The following is an 18,660-nucleotide window of genomic DNA, read 5'->3' as shown; positions in this document are numbered from 1 at the left end:
AAAATTTGATGAACAAACAAACAGATACAAAAAATACAACATTTTATAAAGAAAACACGTACAACACACAACAAATCATAAACAATAACCATAACTTATTAATTGAGTAAAATGGAAGAATTATCCACAGAAAAGTTGAAAAATTTCCCATTCATGTAATTTCTTAATGCCATGTATTTTTTTTTACTAAGCCATCTACTTGTGCATTGTCTATTCATTTATTTAATTGTTGACATTCAATATAAATCCAAACTTCCCCTACATACATAATAAAAGATTGACAAAGTAACCAAGTCAGTAATCGATTCGACTTCCCTGTAGTCAGGAAGTTCCCGACATTCACACATTTGAATATAAGTGGTCGATATTTAAATCACATAAGCTTCCAGACTTTCGAAGCTGCATTATGTTAACAAAAATATTGTCAAATATCTAAATGGTTAATTAATTATGCTAAAAATGTATTTTAATTAATTTACCTTGACTTGAAATTTTCCAATCACTAGTATCCAAACCCGCAACCCAAAAGAAATATCCACGAAGATTAATAGCTTGAGCAAACCCAGTCTTAATAGAAACCGTAAATGGGTCATCATACCCGATCCAAGTATTCCCATTATACGAATAAACCGAACCCGTATTAACATCATGCACCACTTTAGCACCGGGTTGTTTATTAAAATCCAACACTTGAAAATACGCCATTGCACCATCCATCCCAGGACCCGACCCAACACTCGGGTCACCGATTCCATGCAAATTCGGATCTTGAAGCGTCCACGTCTTCGCGTAAAGTGGCATACCCATAACCAATTTTTCGGGCATAGCCCCTCTCCGAATCCATGAAAATAACCCACTTACAACACTAATGTTAGTTTTCGGGTCAAACATTCCAGCTGGAGCTCCGGTTTTATTATTAAACGACCCGTGAAGATCGTAACTCATAACATTAACCCAATCCAAATTCTCGTTAATGGATTGAACTGGATACGCACGCGGTTCACCGGAGAGGAAAAATTCCGCGGCGAAGTAAACGGCGGCGGTGAGAAGAAGCGGTGGCCGACTGGTGGTTACAGATTCGGCGGAAATTGCATTTCGCCATTGGAAGAACAATTCACCGAGATTGTTCATTTCGTTTGTGGTTTGAGGAAACTCCCAATCGAAATCGATTCCATCGAATCCAAACGTTCGAGCGACTTCGATTGTGGAGTTGATGAAGGTGGCGCGTGCGGTGGGGTTTGAAGCAATGAAAGAGAATAATGTGGAATTGCTACCTGCACCTCCAATTGAAAGGAGGGTTTTGATTGGTGGGTTTTTGGTTTTGAAAGTGTTGGTGAAAATAGTGAGTGATTTGGCTATAGTAGTTGAACCGTTTGGTTCTTCTAGTTTGTATGTGAGGTTGTTTGGTATTACGAAAGCATAGAAAATGTGTGTGAAGAGTTTTGTGTCTATTGATGATGGAGGGAAAATTGGGTTTTCTAACCAGTATATGCCTTTCACACGTGTGGTTGATGATGTGCATGTGGTGCCTTTGGTGGCTATGGTTAAGAGAATTAATGCTAATGTGAGTAAGTGTTTGAGGTTGAGGTTTGTCATTACAAAATCTATAATATGTTTTGGTTATTTGATTTTTTTTTTGTTGCTTAAGGGTGAGGTAGCTAGCTATAAGGAATGTATATATAGTAGCAAAGCAACTATGGATTTTGGGTAGTTTAGCTTTGAAACTGTATCTATATGGTTATAAGGTAAAGGGTGTCTTTTGTGTTATGAAAATAGTGAAAAGCTGGCATATTATTTGTTAATACTTGTTTGGATCTCATCCCAAAAGCTAGCTCAAAGGGTGAGTGTTGCAGTCACCCTCACGCCTAGCATGATCCTAGGTCAAATGCACACATTTTTGTCAAAAAAACTCGGCTCTCATACCATATTAAATATATTTGGATCTCATCCCAAAAACTAGTTTAAAGGGTGAGATTACCCTCACATATTTATACACTTCACGTCTCGAGAAGTTAAGCAATGTGAGATTTCAAACAAATTCCTACAACACAACTACATATTCCAACATTATTACCTTTATTGGTTTGATTTTTTGGTTCAAATCAAATCTCAACTCAAAGTTTACGCGTTGCACTTGCATGGGAGACTCCAAGGAAATGGTTGACAATCATTTTCTATTATTCACAGCTAAACTCACTAAGTGGCCTTGAGTTTGGAATATCGTCTAATCTAATTAGTTATTTGTTTATTCTATCTCTCTCTTTTATTTTACGTGGCCACCAAACTAGTTGAAGAGTGAATGTTGTGAGGATGTCAATAAGACTGTGTGAGCACAAGTCGTCCATGTCCATAGCCTTTTGGATTAATCTTGTTCGGGGTTAGGTCTAGCATTAAGTAGTTTCAGTCCCTTCTCGATCGCAGTTGCAAGGGATCGAACAAATGGTTTTTGTTTGAGAAAACAACATAGTACATTTTTTTTTTCTTCCCATAGGCAGAAGTGCAACCACTTATTTAAGGGATTCAAGTCTCGCTTGAGATAATATATTATTGGTTGAAGATCATTAATATATAAGTATCTTTGTTCGGCTGTGTGTGAAATGTGAACAATCGCTATGTGAGGAATTTTGAGCTTGACTTGAACCTTAGGGATAAAATATACTACCACTTGTTTTGCCTTATTAAATATTATAAATTGTTACTTTAGTTTGCCTCTTAGCCTTATAAATTAGTTATGTTACTTTAGGCCGTCCCTCCTTACATTCAAGAAGGTGGAACCAAACCAATTAATTTAAAATTAGCCTTTTAAACATTGCAAGTCGTACACAAAACAAGTTTACTAATTGCACATACTTGATACCGATACATGCATGTACCTCTAGCTAGTGGATCCATTAAATCATTTTAAACAATTCTGATATTTTGATACCTCACAACTACTACACCTCTATTATTTTTCTCATTGTTTTCCATTACTCATCTCTGAACTCTGAACTCTGACCATGAAGTTAGTGTTTCAAGCCATACATACATGAGATCTCAGTCCGTCAGTCGGCATCTAAGTTCACAAATGCCTAGGCTAAGATTTGGAATGACATAATAATGAGTACTTTTTTATAAGTATAAATTCACTTATAATGTCCTCTACTCTACCAAAAAAAAAAAAAACAATCATAGTGAGTAAACTCTATCGGTGTTCTAAGAAGACTTGTAGAGAGCACACTCAATCATTTGTTAGAAAATTAAATTGAAAAAGTAATGTCCAATGATCGATCATAAACGTTAAAAAAAACTTATGTCTATAGAGTAGTTAAGGCTACATTTTAAATTATTTATTTTATAAAAATCATAATTCTAGAAAACAACCATTTAGCGGCGGCCTTTGGCCCTCACAAAGTCCAAAAAGGCCAATAAATGCATAAAGTGACAAACTTACTGGCGGCCCTATTCCGTCACGAAAATGACTGCTGGTAAACTTTGTGACGGCCTGCACCAGCACAAAGCAAGGAGATACGACAGTCTTACCGACAGCCTGGACCGTCACAAAGATGCTGACGTGATTTAGGAACTTGATTTGAATCCTACATAATTTGAATTTTGTATGTTTGGTAAGATTTCTCGTGTTTTAGTATGTTGTTTGTAGGTTGTTGGAGCTATAGCCTTTCTCTACAAAACCAAGTTACTAGCAAGTTGTTATTCATTTACAACTATTGACTCAGATTGGGCATGGTGCAAGACTATTTTACTTATGCATATTGAATAAAGCTCCTTTTATTAAGCAAAAGACTTTTCTTAAGATACATACATTTCAAGCTCAATGTAAAATTTACTTAAGTTTCTCAAAATTTTCTTGCTCCAAAAAGCCTAAACCAGATATCACACTAAACATTAGAATGTCCTGCTCCACACCATTATTATCTTGGTACCATCTGAGAAATTGTAACATCATTGATTGAACGAAATTCGAACTCGGAGTTAGTTGTATCTCCCTTATCATTGTCATGTTTTTTCATCGAAAACGCGGGTACTTTGGGTGAACCAACATCTGCACTTTCATTCTTGAGCAGTGAATCAATTTCTAACATGGAAGGTCTATCTACTGAGTTTTCTTGAACGCACAAAAGAGCTACCTGCATGCATCTCATGATTTTACAATGTGATATTGAATCATCCAATGAAGGGCCAAAAAACTCCACACCTCTTCCTTCCATCCACAGCACATATGCCTGAAAAATGAAATAGCAACTTGTAAAGATCACGTATAAGATTGAACGAATGTGATTAAAGAAATGATGGAAAATAGAAGTATGAAATATATCTCGTGTCATTAGAAACATTAGACTTTTCTTAAAACAGATTGATAACTTACGTATTCTAAAAGATTCATATTTTCATGTAGGCCGTAATATCGTGAAGTTCTCTTTCCACTTATGATTTGCAAGAGAAGGACTCCAAAACTATAAACGTCGTACTTGGGTGAGTATATGCCTTTTCTGACATACTCAGGGGGGACGTACCCACTACAGAAGTCGATACAGATGATTAGAGACCGAAGAAACAGCCATAACACATTATTGATTATGATTTACTTACTATGTTCCCACGATCCTGCTTGTGTTTGCTTCAAGTTCATATCTTCCGAAGAGTCTAGCCATACCAAAATCTGATATCTTAGGATTCATCTCATGGTCTAATAAAACATTACTAGCTTTAAGATCGCGGTGGATTATAATGAAATTTGAGTACTCTTGGAGATAAAGAAGGCCTTGAGTAATCCCTTCGATGATATTCACACGCTTCTTCCAATCTAGAAGAATTGATTTGCTTGGATCTGCAATTAGTCACTAAAAATGTTAGCTGAACAAAGCAATTGGAATTATTGCTACTTTGAAAATTAACTGAGCTTAGCAGCGAAAAATTATTAGTAACAGACCTAGGAGAAAATGATCTAAGCTTTTATTTGGGAGATATTCATAGATGAGAAGCTTCTCATTCTTTTTTGTGCAGTAACCCAAAAGTCTAACTAAATTCACATGTTGTAGTCTTGCTGTAAGCGCGATCTCATTTTTGAACTCTTCAAGTCCTTGATTTGAGGTTTCTGACAGTCTTTTGACAGCTATTTCCTGTCCTTTCCGTAATTTTCCCTGAGGAAATCAAATCATAATACTGTCATCAGAGAATTAAGCATAATACTGTCATTAGAGAATTCGGGTTCTATAATATTATTGAGAGCAAACGGTCTAAGTTCAACCCTACAAAACCGGTTTGTAAAGTGAGGGATACCTCCGTGAAAGTTTGTGCATCTGGAACGTGATCCGAGTGGTCAGAAAGTGGGTTGATAAACTTAGATACTATAGTATTGAGAGCAAACTGTCTGAGCTCGACCCTACAAAACCATTTTGCAAAGTGGGAGATACCTCCACCAAGATTTGGGCAAAGTGGGAGCGATCCTAGTAGCTAATAGAGTTTTGTCTATGCAGAGATTAATATATCTCAACAATTTAATGCCTATAAAATTATATAAAAGATTACATCATTACTATCCTTGCCACTGTAATTGCAAATTTTTCTAATCTTCAATTTACATTTCAAAGTTTCTATTTGCACGGAACATTTCACAAGCAGATGAATTTTGAAATGTTACCTTGTACACAGCACCAAATCCACCCTCTCCTAACTTATTTTCTTCTGAGAAGTTATCTGTTGCTACTTTAATTGCGAGATAACTAAATACTATTAAATCAGAACCACTTCCATTGAGATCTTCTTCAGCTGCTGATAAATATATCCTCAGTTTGTATATCATTCTTGTAATAGTGCTCACTGTTCCTGCCAAAACAGTGTGAGATGAAAAAAAAAACTAAAAGTTAATTATTATTCAATTTTATCACTCTAAGGTGAAAGTTAATTATATCCTTACCTTGGTGGTAGTAGAAAAATACTAGTATTCCTAAGAGAAGTGCAGTAGTCAAAGTAGTAAGCAGAACAACTATAAGCAACCTTCTGTTATGATGATCTTCATATACTTCGTGAGCTGAAAAAAGTGATGCAAATGTTAATCTAGAATCACAACACAATTATGTATAAGACACTTTAGTAACAAAAGTTAAAATAAAGCCAAATTGTTTTCATAAGTTAGCCTAATGAGTTTATGGAAGTAAGCTTAAAACAACTTATGCACATATCTCATAAGTTGGTTTTACAAGCTCTCTGAAACAGTCTCAAAAGTTTGTGTCAGTAAATAAGCTCAACTAAATCAATTCAAACAGACCGCGTGTAATAATTTCAAATGAAAAACAATCAAGGAATTCCAAAGAGGGCAGAGAAAACTTTACCTGCCTCGGAAAGGACCCAATTGTCATCATTCCCAACTTGGAAAACATTGTAACCAAGTAATCCATTTTTCTTTGCATAAGAAACTTTTTCTTTAATAGCTTCCACATCATCAAAATTAATCCACTCAGTGGATGCAACTGTGAAATGATTCACCACAAAAGTATCATTATAACATGCAACTACTCCATCACCAAAGCTTCTAATATAACTTTTTATCAACTTATAACCCATTGCACCATCCATTGTAACAGCAGGATCAGAAGCTGGTTTTCCAACACCACCTTCACCTCGTTTCGCAAGGGTCCATGCATATCCATGATAAGGCAAACCAATAACAAGTTTGTTAGAAGAAAACCCTCTTTTTCTCCACTCTTTGATACCTGAATCAGTATTATCCCAACCAGATAAACCATACAAAGCAGCATGAAAACCCGTAATATTCTCCACTTTAGGAAGATCATAATCATATGCAATAAAATGAACCCAATCCAAATTCTTCTGCATTGATTCAAAAGGGTAACTAACGGAATCTGAAGCTTTGATATAATAACCTGCCATCACCAATACTAACTCTGGGTTTTTAGTCTTTCTTGCATCATAAGTTATCGCGATTCGCAATTCCTTCAAAAGGGTTGCCAAATTTGCAAGTTCTTTACCCTGCATTGGTAAGACTCCACAAAGATCTATGCCTTGAAATTCATATTTTCTTGCTGTATTGATGGAAGAATCAATGAAAGTTTTCCTGTGAGAAGAATTGTTTATGATTGAGTTGAAAACTGTAGAGTTTTCTGTTCCTGCGTAGATCGATAGAAGAGTAGTAACAGACGGATTTTGGAGTTTTACTGTGTTGGTGAAGGTGGAGAATTTTTGTTCCTCAGAAGAGTTTATGAAGAGGTTGTAATTTGTGGAGTTTATAAAAGCAAAAGCACATAAGAGGTGTGTGAAAAGTGTTGATTTTATTGTTGAAGCTGAATTTTCATTGCCGGAATAGTGATAACCTGCTTTGATCCAGGAAGTGGTGTCTCCTGCAAAAGAGTGAGATGTTAGAGATAGGAAGACAAGGAAGAAGATAGTAGCAAAATGTTTTGAAAACATTGTATTGTCTGTTTAAGGATGAATTCTAGTTTAAGGAATGTATACGTGTTGAAAATATGTAAGATGCTTAAAGTCTGTCCCAAGACATTTCTCTATTGCCTACCGCTCTGTTTTGGTAAAAATAAGAGGGCATAAGCTATAAGATAGCTGATAGCTGATAGCTGAAAAGTTAGCTGATAGCTGATAAGTTGGTTTTTAGTTGATAGCTAAAAAGCTAGTAAACTGAAATTATAGTGTTTGGTGAATTTAGCTTTTGTAATCATAAAATGACGTAAAAGTAAAAAGTTATTTTATGTGAGTGAGCAGTTATTTCTGTGAGTGGATAATTTTTTTATTAAAAATATAAAAAAATTAAAATATTAAGGTTAAAATTGAAATAAAAGATAAAAAACCTATAAGCTATAACTCAAACGCTATTTGAAATAACATTTGAAAAAAACCTATAAGCTAGTATAAAAAACTTGTTATCAAATACCTCTAATTTTATGAAATAAGCTTATAAGCTACTACAATAAGCAATAAACTAACTTATTTGTGTTACCAAACACACCCTACATACATTCAAATCAAATGCGGTCAACTTATCAAATTCATTAGATTTAATCAAACGGTTCAAATTTTAAGAATATCTTTCTAATTTTGTTTAATATAAAATTTCAACCTTAAATTTAAACCGTCTAATTAATATCAGAGAACTACAAATTTTTTAAATAAGTTGTTATACATCATCAGAAGAAATAAGCATACATCATCAAATACGTTGTTAATGTTTTAATTTTCAAAAAACATGATCCCAATGAGAAAAATTTGCACCCGTTTCCTTTTTTAGGAAATACTACATAATTTTCAAATAACATTTCATTGAGTAAGAAAAAAGTTAAGATGTCTCCATCTCAAATTATTTTTGATCAATTCTCCATCCTAATTTTGTAGGACTATTTCTTCTCCATATTTGAAGGACTCGTTGAAACTAATTGAAAGTACTCACGTCACGGGTATATATCTTCCCACTTAATTAAAGTCACGTAAATACGAGATGACGCTTTCCTTATTGTATTTATTTAATTTATTCTTAAATCAATAATTTATATTTGTTTTTAAAAATAGAGTCATGTTAACTTGTGTCCTAGAGGCAAATCTATGATATTATTTTACGACATATGATATGTTTATGATTGAAAGCGAACAAAGAAAGAAAATAATAAATTTGAAGCTTGAAATTCGTATCCAACCATGAAAAAAAGACTAAAATGTTATTAAAAAAAAGAAGATTAAGAGTGTGTTTGATTCGTAAAACAACAATGACTGGACAGAACAGTACATGACAGAATAAGATAATACAGAATAAGATAAATGAATATTTTCGCATTTTTTTATAGTTGTACGTACCATGGACAAAAAGTTGTCATGTGCTTCAGTGAGAGACAAAAAAATCTTACTTTTGTATAGTCCCTTGCTATCTAATTTGTCAAGTCTCATAACCAGTTTCAAATCAAACAGGGTACAACAAAAATTATCCAGTCCCCTATTTTTTAGCCGATCAAACACAGCCAAAAGACTAAATTGTTACCTGAAGTAAAGTTAAAGGAGTAAAAATGTAATTTTACCTAAATTTATTTATAGTGGATATTGTTTTTATAATTTTATCCTTTAGATAATTTATTTATGTTTTATCAAGATATTTATTGTAGGGTGCAGAAAAGGGGTAGAATAATTAGAGATTTATGTTTGGTAAAATAATAATCAATGTGATTGAAAATTTAAAGGGAATTTTATGGACAAGAAATTTTTCAAAAGGGTCTTATAAATTACTATAATTATGAACGGAGGTAGTACATTATTTTTAACTCAATTATTATATCTTAGTAAAAAAAACTCAATTATTATATCTTAAAAACGAATAATATTTAACAGTTAATAATTCTGCAAAAAAAAAATTAATGAATATAATTTTATAAAATTATTATTACATTGAATTTTAAAATGAGTGTCACTACTTCCAAAATAGTATATTCTACTTTAATTGGGAGGAATTTTCATTCTTTAATTGGGAGGAATTTTCAATTGTAAAAATCAATTAGCAAGTTGTTATTAACAGTTATTGTGCTAAAAATTTGGTTTTTGGTTAGAATATCTTATTTGAAGTCCAAAATAGTGAAATACACAGCTAGTCTAAACTCAAGACTGAATTTTTTCAGCTCAATGTAGAAAGAAATTCAGTTTCCAATTTCTAAAAATTCTTACAAGCACTAGAATGTCACGTTCCACACAATTATCTTGGTACCATCTGAGATATTGTTACATCATTGATTGAAGAAAATTTGAACTCAGAGTTAGAAGTAGTATCTCCCTTATCATTTTCCTGTTTTTTCATCGAAAAAGCGGGCACATTAGGTATACCAACATCTGCACCTTCATTCTTGAGCAGTGAATCAACTTCTAACATGGAAGGTCTGTCCGCTGACTTCTCTTGAACACACAAAAGAGCTACCTGCATACATCGCATTATTTTGCAAGGTGATGTTGTATCATCTAATGAAGGGTCGAAAAACTCCGCACCTCTTCCTTCCATCCACAACACATATGCCTGAAAAATGAAATAGCAACTTGTAAAGATTAAGTATAAGATTGCGTGAATGTGGTTAAAAAAAAAACCTGAAAATAGAAGTATGAAATCTATCACGTGTCATTAGAAACATTAGACTTTTCTTAAAACAGATAGATAACTTACGTATTCCAAAAGGTTCATATTTTCATGTGGGCCATAATAACGTGAAGTTCTCTTTCCACTTATGATTTGTAAGAGAAGGACTCCAAAACTATAAACATCATACTTGGGCGAGTATATGCCTTTTCTGACATACTCAGGGGGTACATATCCACTACAAAAGTCGATACAAATGATTAGAGACAGAAGAAACAACCTTAACACTATTGATTATGATTTACTTACTATGTTCCCACGATCCTGCTTGTGTTTGCTTCAAGTTCATATCTTCCGAAAAGTCTAGCCATACCAAAATCTGATATCTTAGGATTCATCTCATGGTCTAATAAAACATTACTAGCTTTAAGATCTCGGTGGATTATAATGAAATTTGAGTACTCTTGGAGATAAAGAAGGCCTTGAGTAATCCCTTCGATGATATTCACACGCTTCTTCCAATCTAGAAGAATTGATTTGCTTGGATCTGCATTAAGTTCAATTGTGAATCATTAGTCACTAAAAATGATCTAAGCTTAATTGAGCTTAGGGCAAGTTAACAGACCTAGGAGAAAATGATCTAAGCTTTTATTTGGGAGATATTCATAGATGAGAAGCTTCTCATTCTTTTTTGTGCAGTAACCCAAAAGTCTAACTAAATTCACATGTTGTAGTCTTGCTGTAAGCGCGATCTCATTTTTGAACTCTTCAAGTCCTTGATTTGAGGTTTCTGATAGTCTTTTGACCGCTATTTCCTGTCCCTTCCGTAATTTTCCCTGACAAAATCAAATCATAACATTGTCATCAGAGCACTCTCAACAATACCTAGAAATTCATATAAAAGAATACATCAGCAATAAATATTTCAACAACAGATGTATTTGCAAATGTTACCTTGTACACAGCACCAAATCCACCCTCTCCTAACTTATTTTCTTCTGAGAAGTTATCTGTTGCTACTTTAATTGCGAGATAACTAAATACTATTAAATCAGAACCAATTCCATTGAGATCTTCTTCAGCTGCTGATAAATATATCCTCAGTTTGTATATCATTCTTGTAATAGTGCTCACTGTTCCTGCCATTACAGTGTGAGATGGAAAAAAAAATTAAAAAGGGAAAATTGTACACAAATTAATCTCTTTATTCATTATTATTCAATTATATCCTTACCTTGATGGTAGTAGCAAAATACTAGTATTCCTAAGAGAAGTGCAGTAGTCAAAGTAGTAAGCAGAACAATTATCAGCAACTTTCTGTTATGATGATCTTCATCTACTTCATAAGCTGAAGAAAGTGATGCAAATGTTAATCTAGAATCACAACACAAATATACTGATATAATCATGTTCCCTTACCAACCAATTATTCTCTATTTCTAGGCTGTGTTTCAAGAACATGGGATTTAATTTAAAATGCTCAAATTAGCATCTAAAATTTGACTAGGGAACAACGGTAGAGAAGGATATTTAGCATATCAGAATCACTTATGGCCTTGTTTGGATAAACAACTTAATTAAGCACTTATTTTACATGAGCTTATGTATAAGCTATTTTTACAACGAAATATAAAATAAAGTCAAATTGTTTTCATGTAACATGTAAGCTGTTTTCATAAGCTGTCTCGGTCAGCATATGGACATGTCATAAACTGTTTTCATAAGCTCTCCTACATGTCAATAGACAAGCTCAGATAATTCAATCCAAACAAGTTCTCTGTCATAATTTCAAGTCAAATATTTTCAATTGAAAACAATCAACAAATTCCAAAGAGGGTAGAGAAAATTCACCTGCCTTTGAAAGGACCCAATTGTCATCATTCCCAACTTGGAAAACATTATAACCAAGTAATCCATTTTTCTTTGCATAAGAAACTTTTTCTTTAATAACTTCCACATCATCAAAATTAACCCAAGTAGTGGATGCAACTGTGAAGTAATTCACCACAAAAGTATCATTATAACGTGAAACCACTCCATCACCAAAGCTTCTAATATAACTTTTAATCAATTTATAAGCCATTGAACCATCCAATGTAATAGCAGGTCCAGAAGCTGATTTTCCAACACCACCTTCACCTTGTTTCACAGGTGTCCATGCAAATCCATGATAAGGTAAACCGATTACAAGTTTGTTAGAAGAAAACCCTCTTTTTCTCCACTCTTTGATACCAGAATCAGTATTATCCCAACCAGATAAACCATACAAAGCAGCATGAAAACCTGTGACACTGTCCCTTCTAGGAAGATAATAATCATATGCAACAAAATGAACCCAATCTAAATTCTTCTGCATTGATTCAAAAGGGTAACTAACAGAATCTGAAGCTTTGATATAATAACCTGCCATCACTAAAACTAACTCTGGCTTTTTAGTCTTTCTTGCATCATAAGTTATCGCGATTCGCAATTCCTTTAAAAGGGTTGCCAAATTTGCAAGTTCTTTACCTTGTTTTGGTAAGACACCACAAAGGTCTATGCCTTGAAATTCATATTTTCTTGCTGTATTAATGGAAGAATCAATGAAAGATTTTCTATAAGAAGATTGGTTTAGCATTGAGTCAAAAAGTGAAGAGTTTTCTCTTCCATTGTAGATTGATAGAAGAGTTGTAACAGATGGATTTTGAAGCTTTACTGTGTTGGTGAAAGTGGAGAATTTGTGTTGCTCAGAAGAGTTTATGAAGATGTTGTAATTTGTGGAGTTTATAAAAGCAAAAGCACATAAGAGGTGTGTGAAGAGTGTTGATTTTATGTCTGAAGATGAAATTTCACTGCCAGAATAGTAATAACCAGCTCTGATCCAAGAAGTGGTGTCTGCAGCAGCAATGAGAGAGAGGAAGAGAAAGAAGATAGCAAAATGTTTGGGAAACAACATTGTTTGTAGTACTGATTAAGGATGAGTGTTCTATTGTCTCAAGACTCTTAAACTTGTGAATGTGAGACAAATGTATTTGTATACGTGTTTCAAACACCAAACAACACTTGGTTGTCAGAAAAAGTTTATGGTTTTAAAATTAATTTGGTGATAAGTCACTTATACAGTATTGATAAATTAATATCAGCAACATATTTCGATTTTATTAACATAACATATATTTCCCTCTCTATCATGGCTGCCCTGCTGTTTTATGCTTAACACTTGATGTTGATTATTGCTATAAATGTAAATGTTCATCTAAATCATTTACTACTATTTCTTTAAAAAGACCAAAGAAAATGTCAGTCGCTTTGTATATAGATGATGGCTGCAAACTGTAACTACTAAGAAGGTTCACATTATTAGTTTATTTACATTTTTGATTTTTAATACTAAGACGTACTAGGGTAGTAGGATTCAGACTTTTGTTCCTAGACTAGAGTCTTCCATAAAAGTTAAACTAGTAATTAGTAATAGTAGTATGATTGAGAACATGTCGCAAAATGTTAAACACGTTAAATAAGAGATGACCATTTCCTTATAAGGAAAATTATTATAACATGGGTCACTTTTGTAAGTAGTTTTTTATCTTTCAAGCAGTCTAGTGACTATTTTTTTAAAGGTGAATAAATAGTAGTATTAGAGTTTGAATATCGATTTCTGCAATAATTTGCAATGTCTCTACTAACTGAGATATGTTCACCGGGACTCTTATAAGTAGTTTACTGTGAATCACGATTTATAAAAAATAAAAAATAATTTAATGATGATATATATATTGTTGTTTAGAAAAATAGTAGTTATTCTCATTTTTAAGATTAAAATAATAACTTAATTGATATCGATTTGATCAGAATAATGAAAAATAAAAATAAAATTTGTATCGAAACTCAATCATTTCATTGTTTTAGTTATAAAAACTAACAAAATTGTAATTACACAAGAACATTGTTGTTAAAATTTAAATATTTTTTAAATACTAATCTATGATAGATCACTTGTAGGTAATAGTTTTTCCCCAAAGATATGCATGAAAGATGAAAATAAACATTTCATTTTATTTTATTTTTGACAAAATAAATATTTCATTTTTAACAAGTTTATTTAGGCAATCCTTTTAACAAATTATATACCATGTTATTTTATTTTTTAAGGATACCGTGTTATTATTTGGTAAAGTATATATGTAGCACAATATATTTACATTTTAGTGAGAGAAGATAACTAATTAAAATTTGCGGTTATTACAATTAAATTGATTAAATGAATATCTTGCGGGGATAGCTCAGTTGGGAGAGCGTCAGACTGAAGATCTGAAGGTCGCGTGTTCGATCCACGCTCACCGCATTTTGATTTTTTATTTTATAAAAGGAATAAAAAGCTTTAATTTAGATTTTGGATGTATGGAAAAATGGTTTTAATAATAAATAATTCAGAGATTTTTTTAAAATAAAACTTATTTCATGTTTTGCTTACCAAAATAAAAGTCCCTTTTTAAATTTTTTAGATTATATTTGAAACCATTTTGCGAATCATCACATTGGACTATGAACATTAACGCAAGTGTATCAAAATGTTCATCTAAAATCTTAAGACCTGGTATATGAATTTCTTAATACATTACTCATCATTCATTTTTTCAATCAATGTGTAACTCTTAATGAATGTTTGGTACTGCGGCCAAATCTAGATTTTCACATTTTGAGGCAATTTTGCCGTGAAAAAACAAAAGCTACAAATAGTAGTTTTTCATAATTATATTAGCAGATTCAACAAGAAAAGTTTCTGTTTTGCTTGAATATGTAGTCCCCAACTTTGAATAGTACCATAATTATATTTTTGTGATGCATGCATTGCTGTGTCTACTATTGCAAGAAAGCTTGGTATTGTAAAAACTTTATTGGAAATTAGTGGTAAAGACACCCACCCAGAGAATATGTTTGCTTATTTGTGAAATTCAACAGAGAATAAGAACAGTAGAGAACCACAAGCAGAATTATTATTATTAGATTGAAAAAGCATAACTATACATTAATGATAGAAACAGTAAATTATACATCTAATGAACAAGGTTACACTTTGCTTCATTTCAGTTATCACTCATCATCAAGACATTTAATTACATTGCTCCACTCACACATCAGAAAGCATTCACACTCATAAAAATGTCTACTCTCTGGCTGCAAGAACTGTTGCCCCTTCAACCTGATATAATCAGTTAAATAATAGTTAGAAGTTAAACTCATTAATAGAGAGAGCAGCATTTACCAGAAATTAAATTAGTAAGATATCAGTATGTATGTATGTATCACTTAGATTAATTATTACCTAAGGGAAATTTAATTATAATCTTGGTCACATTATTTGACTTATGTTCTCATTTTGTTACCTTGAAGGTTGCACCCCAGAAATCCTCTTCATTAGCAGGCACTGCAGTAATCTTATTTTTAGGATTCTCATAGCACATCAGTCCTCCAACAGCCGTTGAGTAGAAACATCCTGTCAAATTACAAAGCGGCGGTGTGTCAACAATCAGGCAGATCTTAGATTATCCTCAATCCACATACATAAGCAATGAACCAAGCCAGCTCGAAATTAGTCTTTTCGTCAAAAATAACATTGTTGAGTTTATGTGATTTAAGTTAAACAAGCTGAACCAAGCAATTAACAAACTTGAAAATGAGTCGAATTTGAGTTGAAAAATAATGTATATGTCAATTTCGAGTCCAATTTTGAGCTAAATAAATTTTATTAAATCGAGTCGAACTGAATTGAATTGGACTATGACTTGACTCTAAGCACAATAGCACATGAACATGATAGAAGAAGTTGATGTACCTTGAGGGAAAGAAGCAAGTGACTTGCCACAAGCACCTTTAAGCAATTCAGCATCATCAGCAAATGCTACATATCCATCAGCAGTAATTCCCCAAAATAGTGGTACCTTACCAAATTGATCCTGCCAAAAAAACAATACATTAAGCAAAATGAGAACCATGGTAAGGGAGTATGATCAATTCATTCATGAGTCATGACAACTTAGCATTAATATTATTCTTGCTACTTACAGAGGCCACAAAAAGGTTAGAAGTGGATTTGTCAAAAAGTATGAAAGCAAAGGATCCACTAAGATGACCAACAACATGACTGGGAGGATAAGGTGCTCTGTCACGCAAAGCTTTATAAGCCTCAATCACCAAAACAACTTCATTGGCAGACTTGGCCAGTCCATACTGTTGTCTTAATCTGCCCAAATTGTCTAGAGCTCCCTCAAACATGCAGAATATCTCATCCTTTACACCAAACATTCTGCAATTTTCCATTCAAATATTTAGAATTCAGATAATTGACTAATAGTATATAAGACAGAGAGGTAAACTTGATAACATGGCACAATGAAAAATAAACACTTAGAGCAAAATCTAGAAAAAGAAAAAGCCCACTTACTCATTACAAGATTAAAAACTCAACCTAAGACTTAATCTATAGCTTGTGTTTTATGCTGCAAACAATCTAATTATTCCTTACCTATATCAATAAAATTTTCTAGGTAATTACTAATTGTGCAACTCTCAACATAGACCTGCTTTGATAGGAAAATTCTACTATTGTGGACACCTTCCTAAATGAATCCATATTAAAAGTGTGGACACGTGACCCCAGCAAATATTTACTAATTTTATTCAAATGTAAATTTATTAGTTACTTTAATTTCTATTTATAGTTTCTGATCATAAGAATATCTGCTTACTTTTACATCATTTCTTTGTTTCCCATGTGTGCTAAAAGTACATGGTAAAAAATAAAATAAAATAAAATATACTATTAATCTATTAATTTTATACAGTATATCCTTACAATAAATATTCGCAGTATTGATTATTTTAGAATTATTAGTAAAAATTTATTAAAAATAAAGAAATGAAGTTGCGAAGATTACCTACCTAATGAGTCAACAAAAAGAAAATTATCTAACTATTTTTTATTATAAAATTAAAATTTACAATTTTTGAACCATTTAATTTAGATCGGACAACCATCAATCTCTTTGAATGTGTAAATTTCGGTTGTAAGATACGATCTAAGTTTTTTTTTTTCAATTAGTTAAGTGTGGTTATATTTTAAGTGTGAATAAATAAAAAAATTACGTGTTTGAACTTAGATCCGGCATATCAACAGTCGTGCAACTACTAACTGAGTTGTATTTGGAATATAAATCTATGTTATCCAATGTCACTTTGGAATTGATATAGTTTATCTCATCTTGATATTAAAATTCATGGATTTTCTATAAAAGAAAAATAAATAAATAAATAAATCATGGCTTGATTTATTTTATTAATTAATTTGTTTTAAAAAAAAACAGATAAACCGAGGCACTGAAATCATGGACTTAGCTAGCTTTGTAGTATTATCTTTTCGTATGTAAAATTGGCCACATAAGTCTGATTCTTCATTCTTTCTTTTTTTCCTTTTTTCATAGAATCCGATTCTTCATTCTTACTACAATCTTACCCACACCAAAAATCAGGATCTGATCATTTTTTTTTTTCTAAGAAAATGAAAAATCCATAAAATATGAAATCAGGACAAACAACACAACTACTAGATATAGGCCTAAAGTTAAGGATCATCTCATCACCACCGATGGATCCGGAAGTTTCCACCACCGTATGATCCATCGGTGATGAATAATTATGAACTGAGAGAGTAGTTACTTTTTTTTTTTTTTCTGTATAACAAAAAATGAATAAATCAGTGATCAAATTCAACAAGCATGGAATCCGAAGCAATTTCACCTACTAAGCAATTGAAAACGATATATGACACAACGACGCCGTTTAATTACCTCGGTTGTAACGACGATTCGTTCTGGTGAGTATAGGCAAACCGGACTTGATCTCCGATTTCCACTGACACTGTTGACGGGTTACTATTAGTGAAACGCTTCAGCAGAGTGGCCGCTGCCGTCTTTGGTGATGGAGTTCGGCTGCCAGCTGCGACGAGCTCGTCTGGCGGTGACACGACGGAGCTGCTGAATATACCTAACATATTTGCTGATAATTTAGCTCTTTCACTTTTGTTATCTCAGAAGAACAAGAATAGATGAAATGAAATTACGGAGTATATGAAATGAAGTATGGGTTTAGTAGGTTTGTTATATAGTGGGACGAACGAGGGTAGTTAAGTAATCATCTCATCATCATAATAAGTTAAACTAAGGAGAATCTAACCAATAACAATAAATTAATAATTGAGAGGTTATTATTTGAGATTTTTATGTAATATGGTCCAAAAAAAAATATTGACGAGCAAGTGTATGTTATTTTTTTTTTTTTATAAGCGAGCAAGTGTATGTTTGATTTCTCTTTAGAAATGTAGAATTAGTTTTGAGATATTAAGTTGTTCTTGAGTATATATTGATTTTGACTCTGTTCGATAAAAAATAGTTGATAGCTGATAACTTATAGTGAATGAGTTTATAGCGAATAACCTAACTTAGTTGATTGAATTTGTATTGTTTGATAAAATTAGTGGTTGAATTATCTTATAAGTATACAGTAAAAAAAAGTATGAAATGCGTAAAAAAATATTTTTTAATTAATATTTA

The 18,660-nt window shown here is 32.5% G+C and overlaps 3 protein-coding genes and 1 non-coding gene across 5 annotated transcripts; 1 reads left to right on the top strand and 3 right to left on the bottom strand.

Moving 5' to 3' along the window:
* Window positions 1-77: 77 nt before the first annotated feature.
* Window positions 78-1,700, bottom strand: LOC123919627 (nod factor hydrolase protein 1-like). The gene is made up of 2 exons (XM_045971591.1): window positions 480-1,700; window positions 78-399 (listed from the first exon to the last, which is right to left on the bottom strand). The coding sequence occupies exons 1-2, from the start codon at window positions 1,594-1,596 to the stop codon at window positions 374-376; spliced, it is 1,143 nt and encodes a 380-aa protein (XP_045827547.1). The 5' UTR covers window positions 1,597-1,700; the 3' UTR covers window positions 78-373.
* Window positions 1,701-3,733: 2,033 nt separating this feature from the next.
* LOC123922687 lies at window positions 3,734-13,007 on the bottom strand. Its single transcript, XM_045975387.1, has 15 exons — window positions 11,924-13,007; window positions 11,307-11,420; window positions 11,027-11,211; window positions 10,698-10,908; window positions 10,382-10,619; window positions 10,160-10,310; window positions 9,713-10,015; window positions 7,532-7,601; window positions 6,333-7,436; window positions 5,918-6,031; window positions 5,642-5,826; window positions 4,931-5,141; window positions 4,591-4,828; window positions 4,367-4,517; window positions 3,734-4,223 (listed from the first exon to the last, which is right to left on the bottom strand). The coding sequence occupies exons 1-15, from the start codon at window positions 13,005-13,007 to the stop codon at window positions 3,912-3,914; spliced, it is 4,671 nt and encodes a 1,556-aa protein (XP_045831343.1). The 3' UTR covers window positions 3,734-3,911.
* A 1,316-nt stretch (window positions 13,008-14,323) lies between these two features.
* Window positions 14,324-14,396, top strand: TRNAF-GAA. Its single transcript has one exon. It is a non-coding gene; the product is annotated as a tRNA-Phe (tRNA).
* Window positions 14,397-15,030: 634 nt separating this feature from the next.
* On the bottom strand, window positions 15,031-18,187 carry LOC123919625 (stem-specific protein TSJT1). 2 transcript variants are annotated; one of them, XM_045971588.1, is made up of 5 exons: window positions 17,899-18,187; window positions 16,118-16,358; window positions 15,888-16,008; window positions 15,378-15,548; window positions 15,031-15,254 (listed from the first exon to the last, which is right to left on the bottom strand). In XM_045971588.1, the coding sequence occupies exons 1-4, from the start codon at window positions 18,099-18,101 to the stop codon at window positions 15,427-15,429; spliced, it is 687 nt and encodes a 228-aa protein (XP_045827544.1). In that variant the 5' UTR covers window positions 18,102-18,187; the 3' UTR covers window positions 15,031-15,254; window positions 15,378-15,426. The 2 variants fall into 2 exon arrangements, with proteins under 2 accessions (XP_045827544.1, XP_045827542.1); XM_045971586.1 differs by having other exon boundaries at window positions 15,439-15,548.
* Between the last annotated feature and the right edge of the window lie 473 nt (window positions 18,188-18,660).

The sequence above is a fragment of the Trifolium pratense genome, linkage group LG4 (assembly GCF_020283565.1).
Source record: "Trifolium pratense cultivar HEN17-A07 linkage group LG4, ARS_RC_1.1, whole genome shotgun sequence".
NCBI classification, from domain to species: domain Eukaryota; kingdom Viridiplantae; phylum Streptophyta; class Magnoliopsida; order Fabales; family Fabaceae; genus Trifolium; species Trifolium pratense.
The sequence above is the reverse complement of the archived record's forward strand: the minus strand, read 5'-3'. Positions and strand labels throughout refer to the sequence as shown.

Coding starts and splice junctions, on each gene's coding strand:
- LOC123919627 (XM_045971591.1), bottom strand. CDS start 1,596: ATGACAAACCTCAACCTCAAACACTTACTCACATTAGCATTAATTCTC. Junction 400..479: donor TTGGAAAATTTCAAGTCAAG/GTAAATTAATTA, acceptor AACATAATGCAG/CTTCGAAAGTCTGGAAGCTT.
- LOC123922687 (XM_045975387.1), bottom strand. CDS start 13,007: ATGTTGTTTCCCAAACATTTTGCTATCTTCTTTCTCTTCCTCTCTCTC. Junction 11,421..11,923: donor TTGGGTCCTTTCAAAGGCAG/GTGAATTTTCTC, acceptor CACTTTCTTCAG/CTTATGAAGTAGATGAAGAT. Junction 10,016..10,159: donor ATATGAACCTTTTGGAATAC/GTAAGTTATCTA, acceptor TTCATTTTTCAG/GCATATGTGTTGTGGATGGA.
- LOC123919625 (XM_045971586.1), bottom strand. CDS start 18,101: ATGTTAGGTATATTCAGCAGCTCCGTCGTGTCACCGCCAGACGAGCTC. Junction 16,359..17,898: donor GAATCGTCGTTACAACCGAG/GTAATTAAACGG, acceptor GGAAAATTGCAG/AATGTTTGGTGTAAAGGATG. Junction 16,009..16,117: donor CTAACCTTTTTGTGGCCTCT/GTAAGTAGCAAG, acceptor TTTTTTTGGCAG/GATCAATTTGGTAAGGTACC.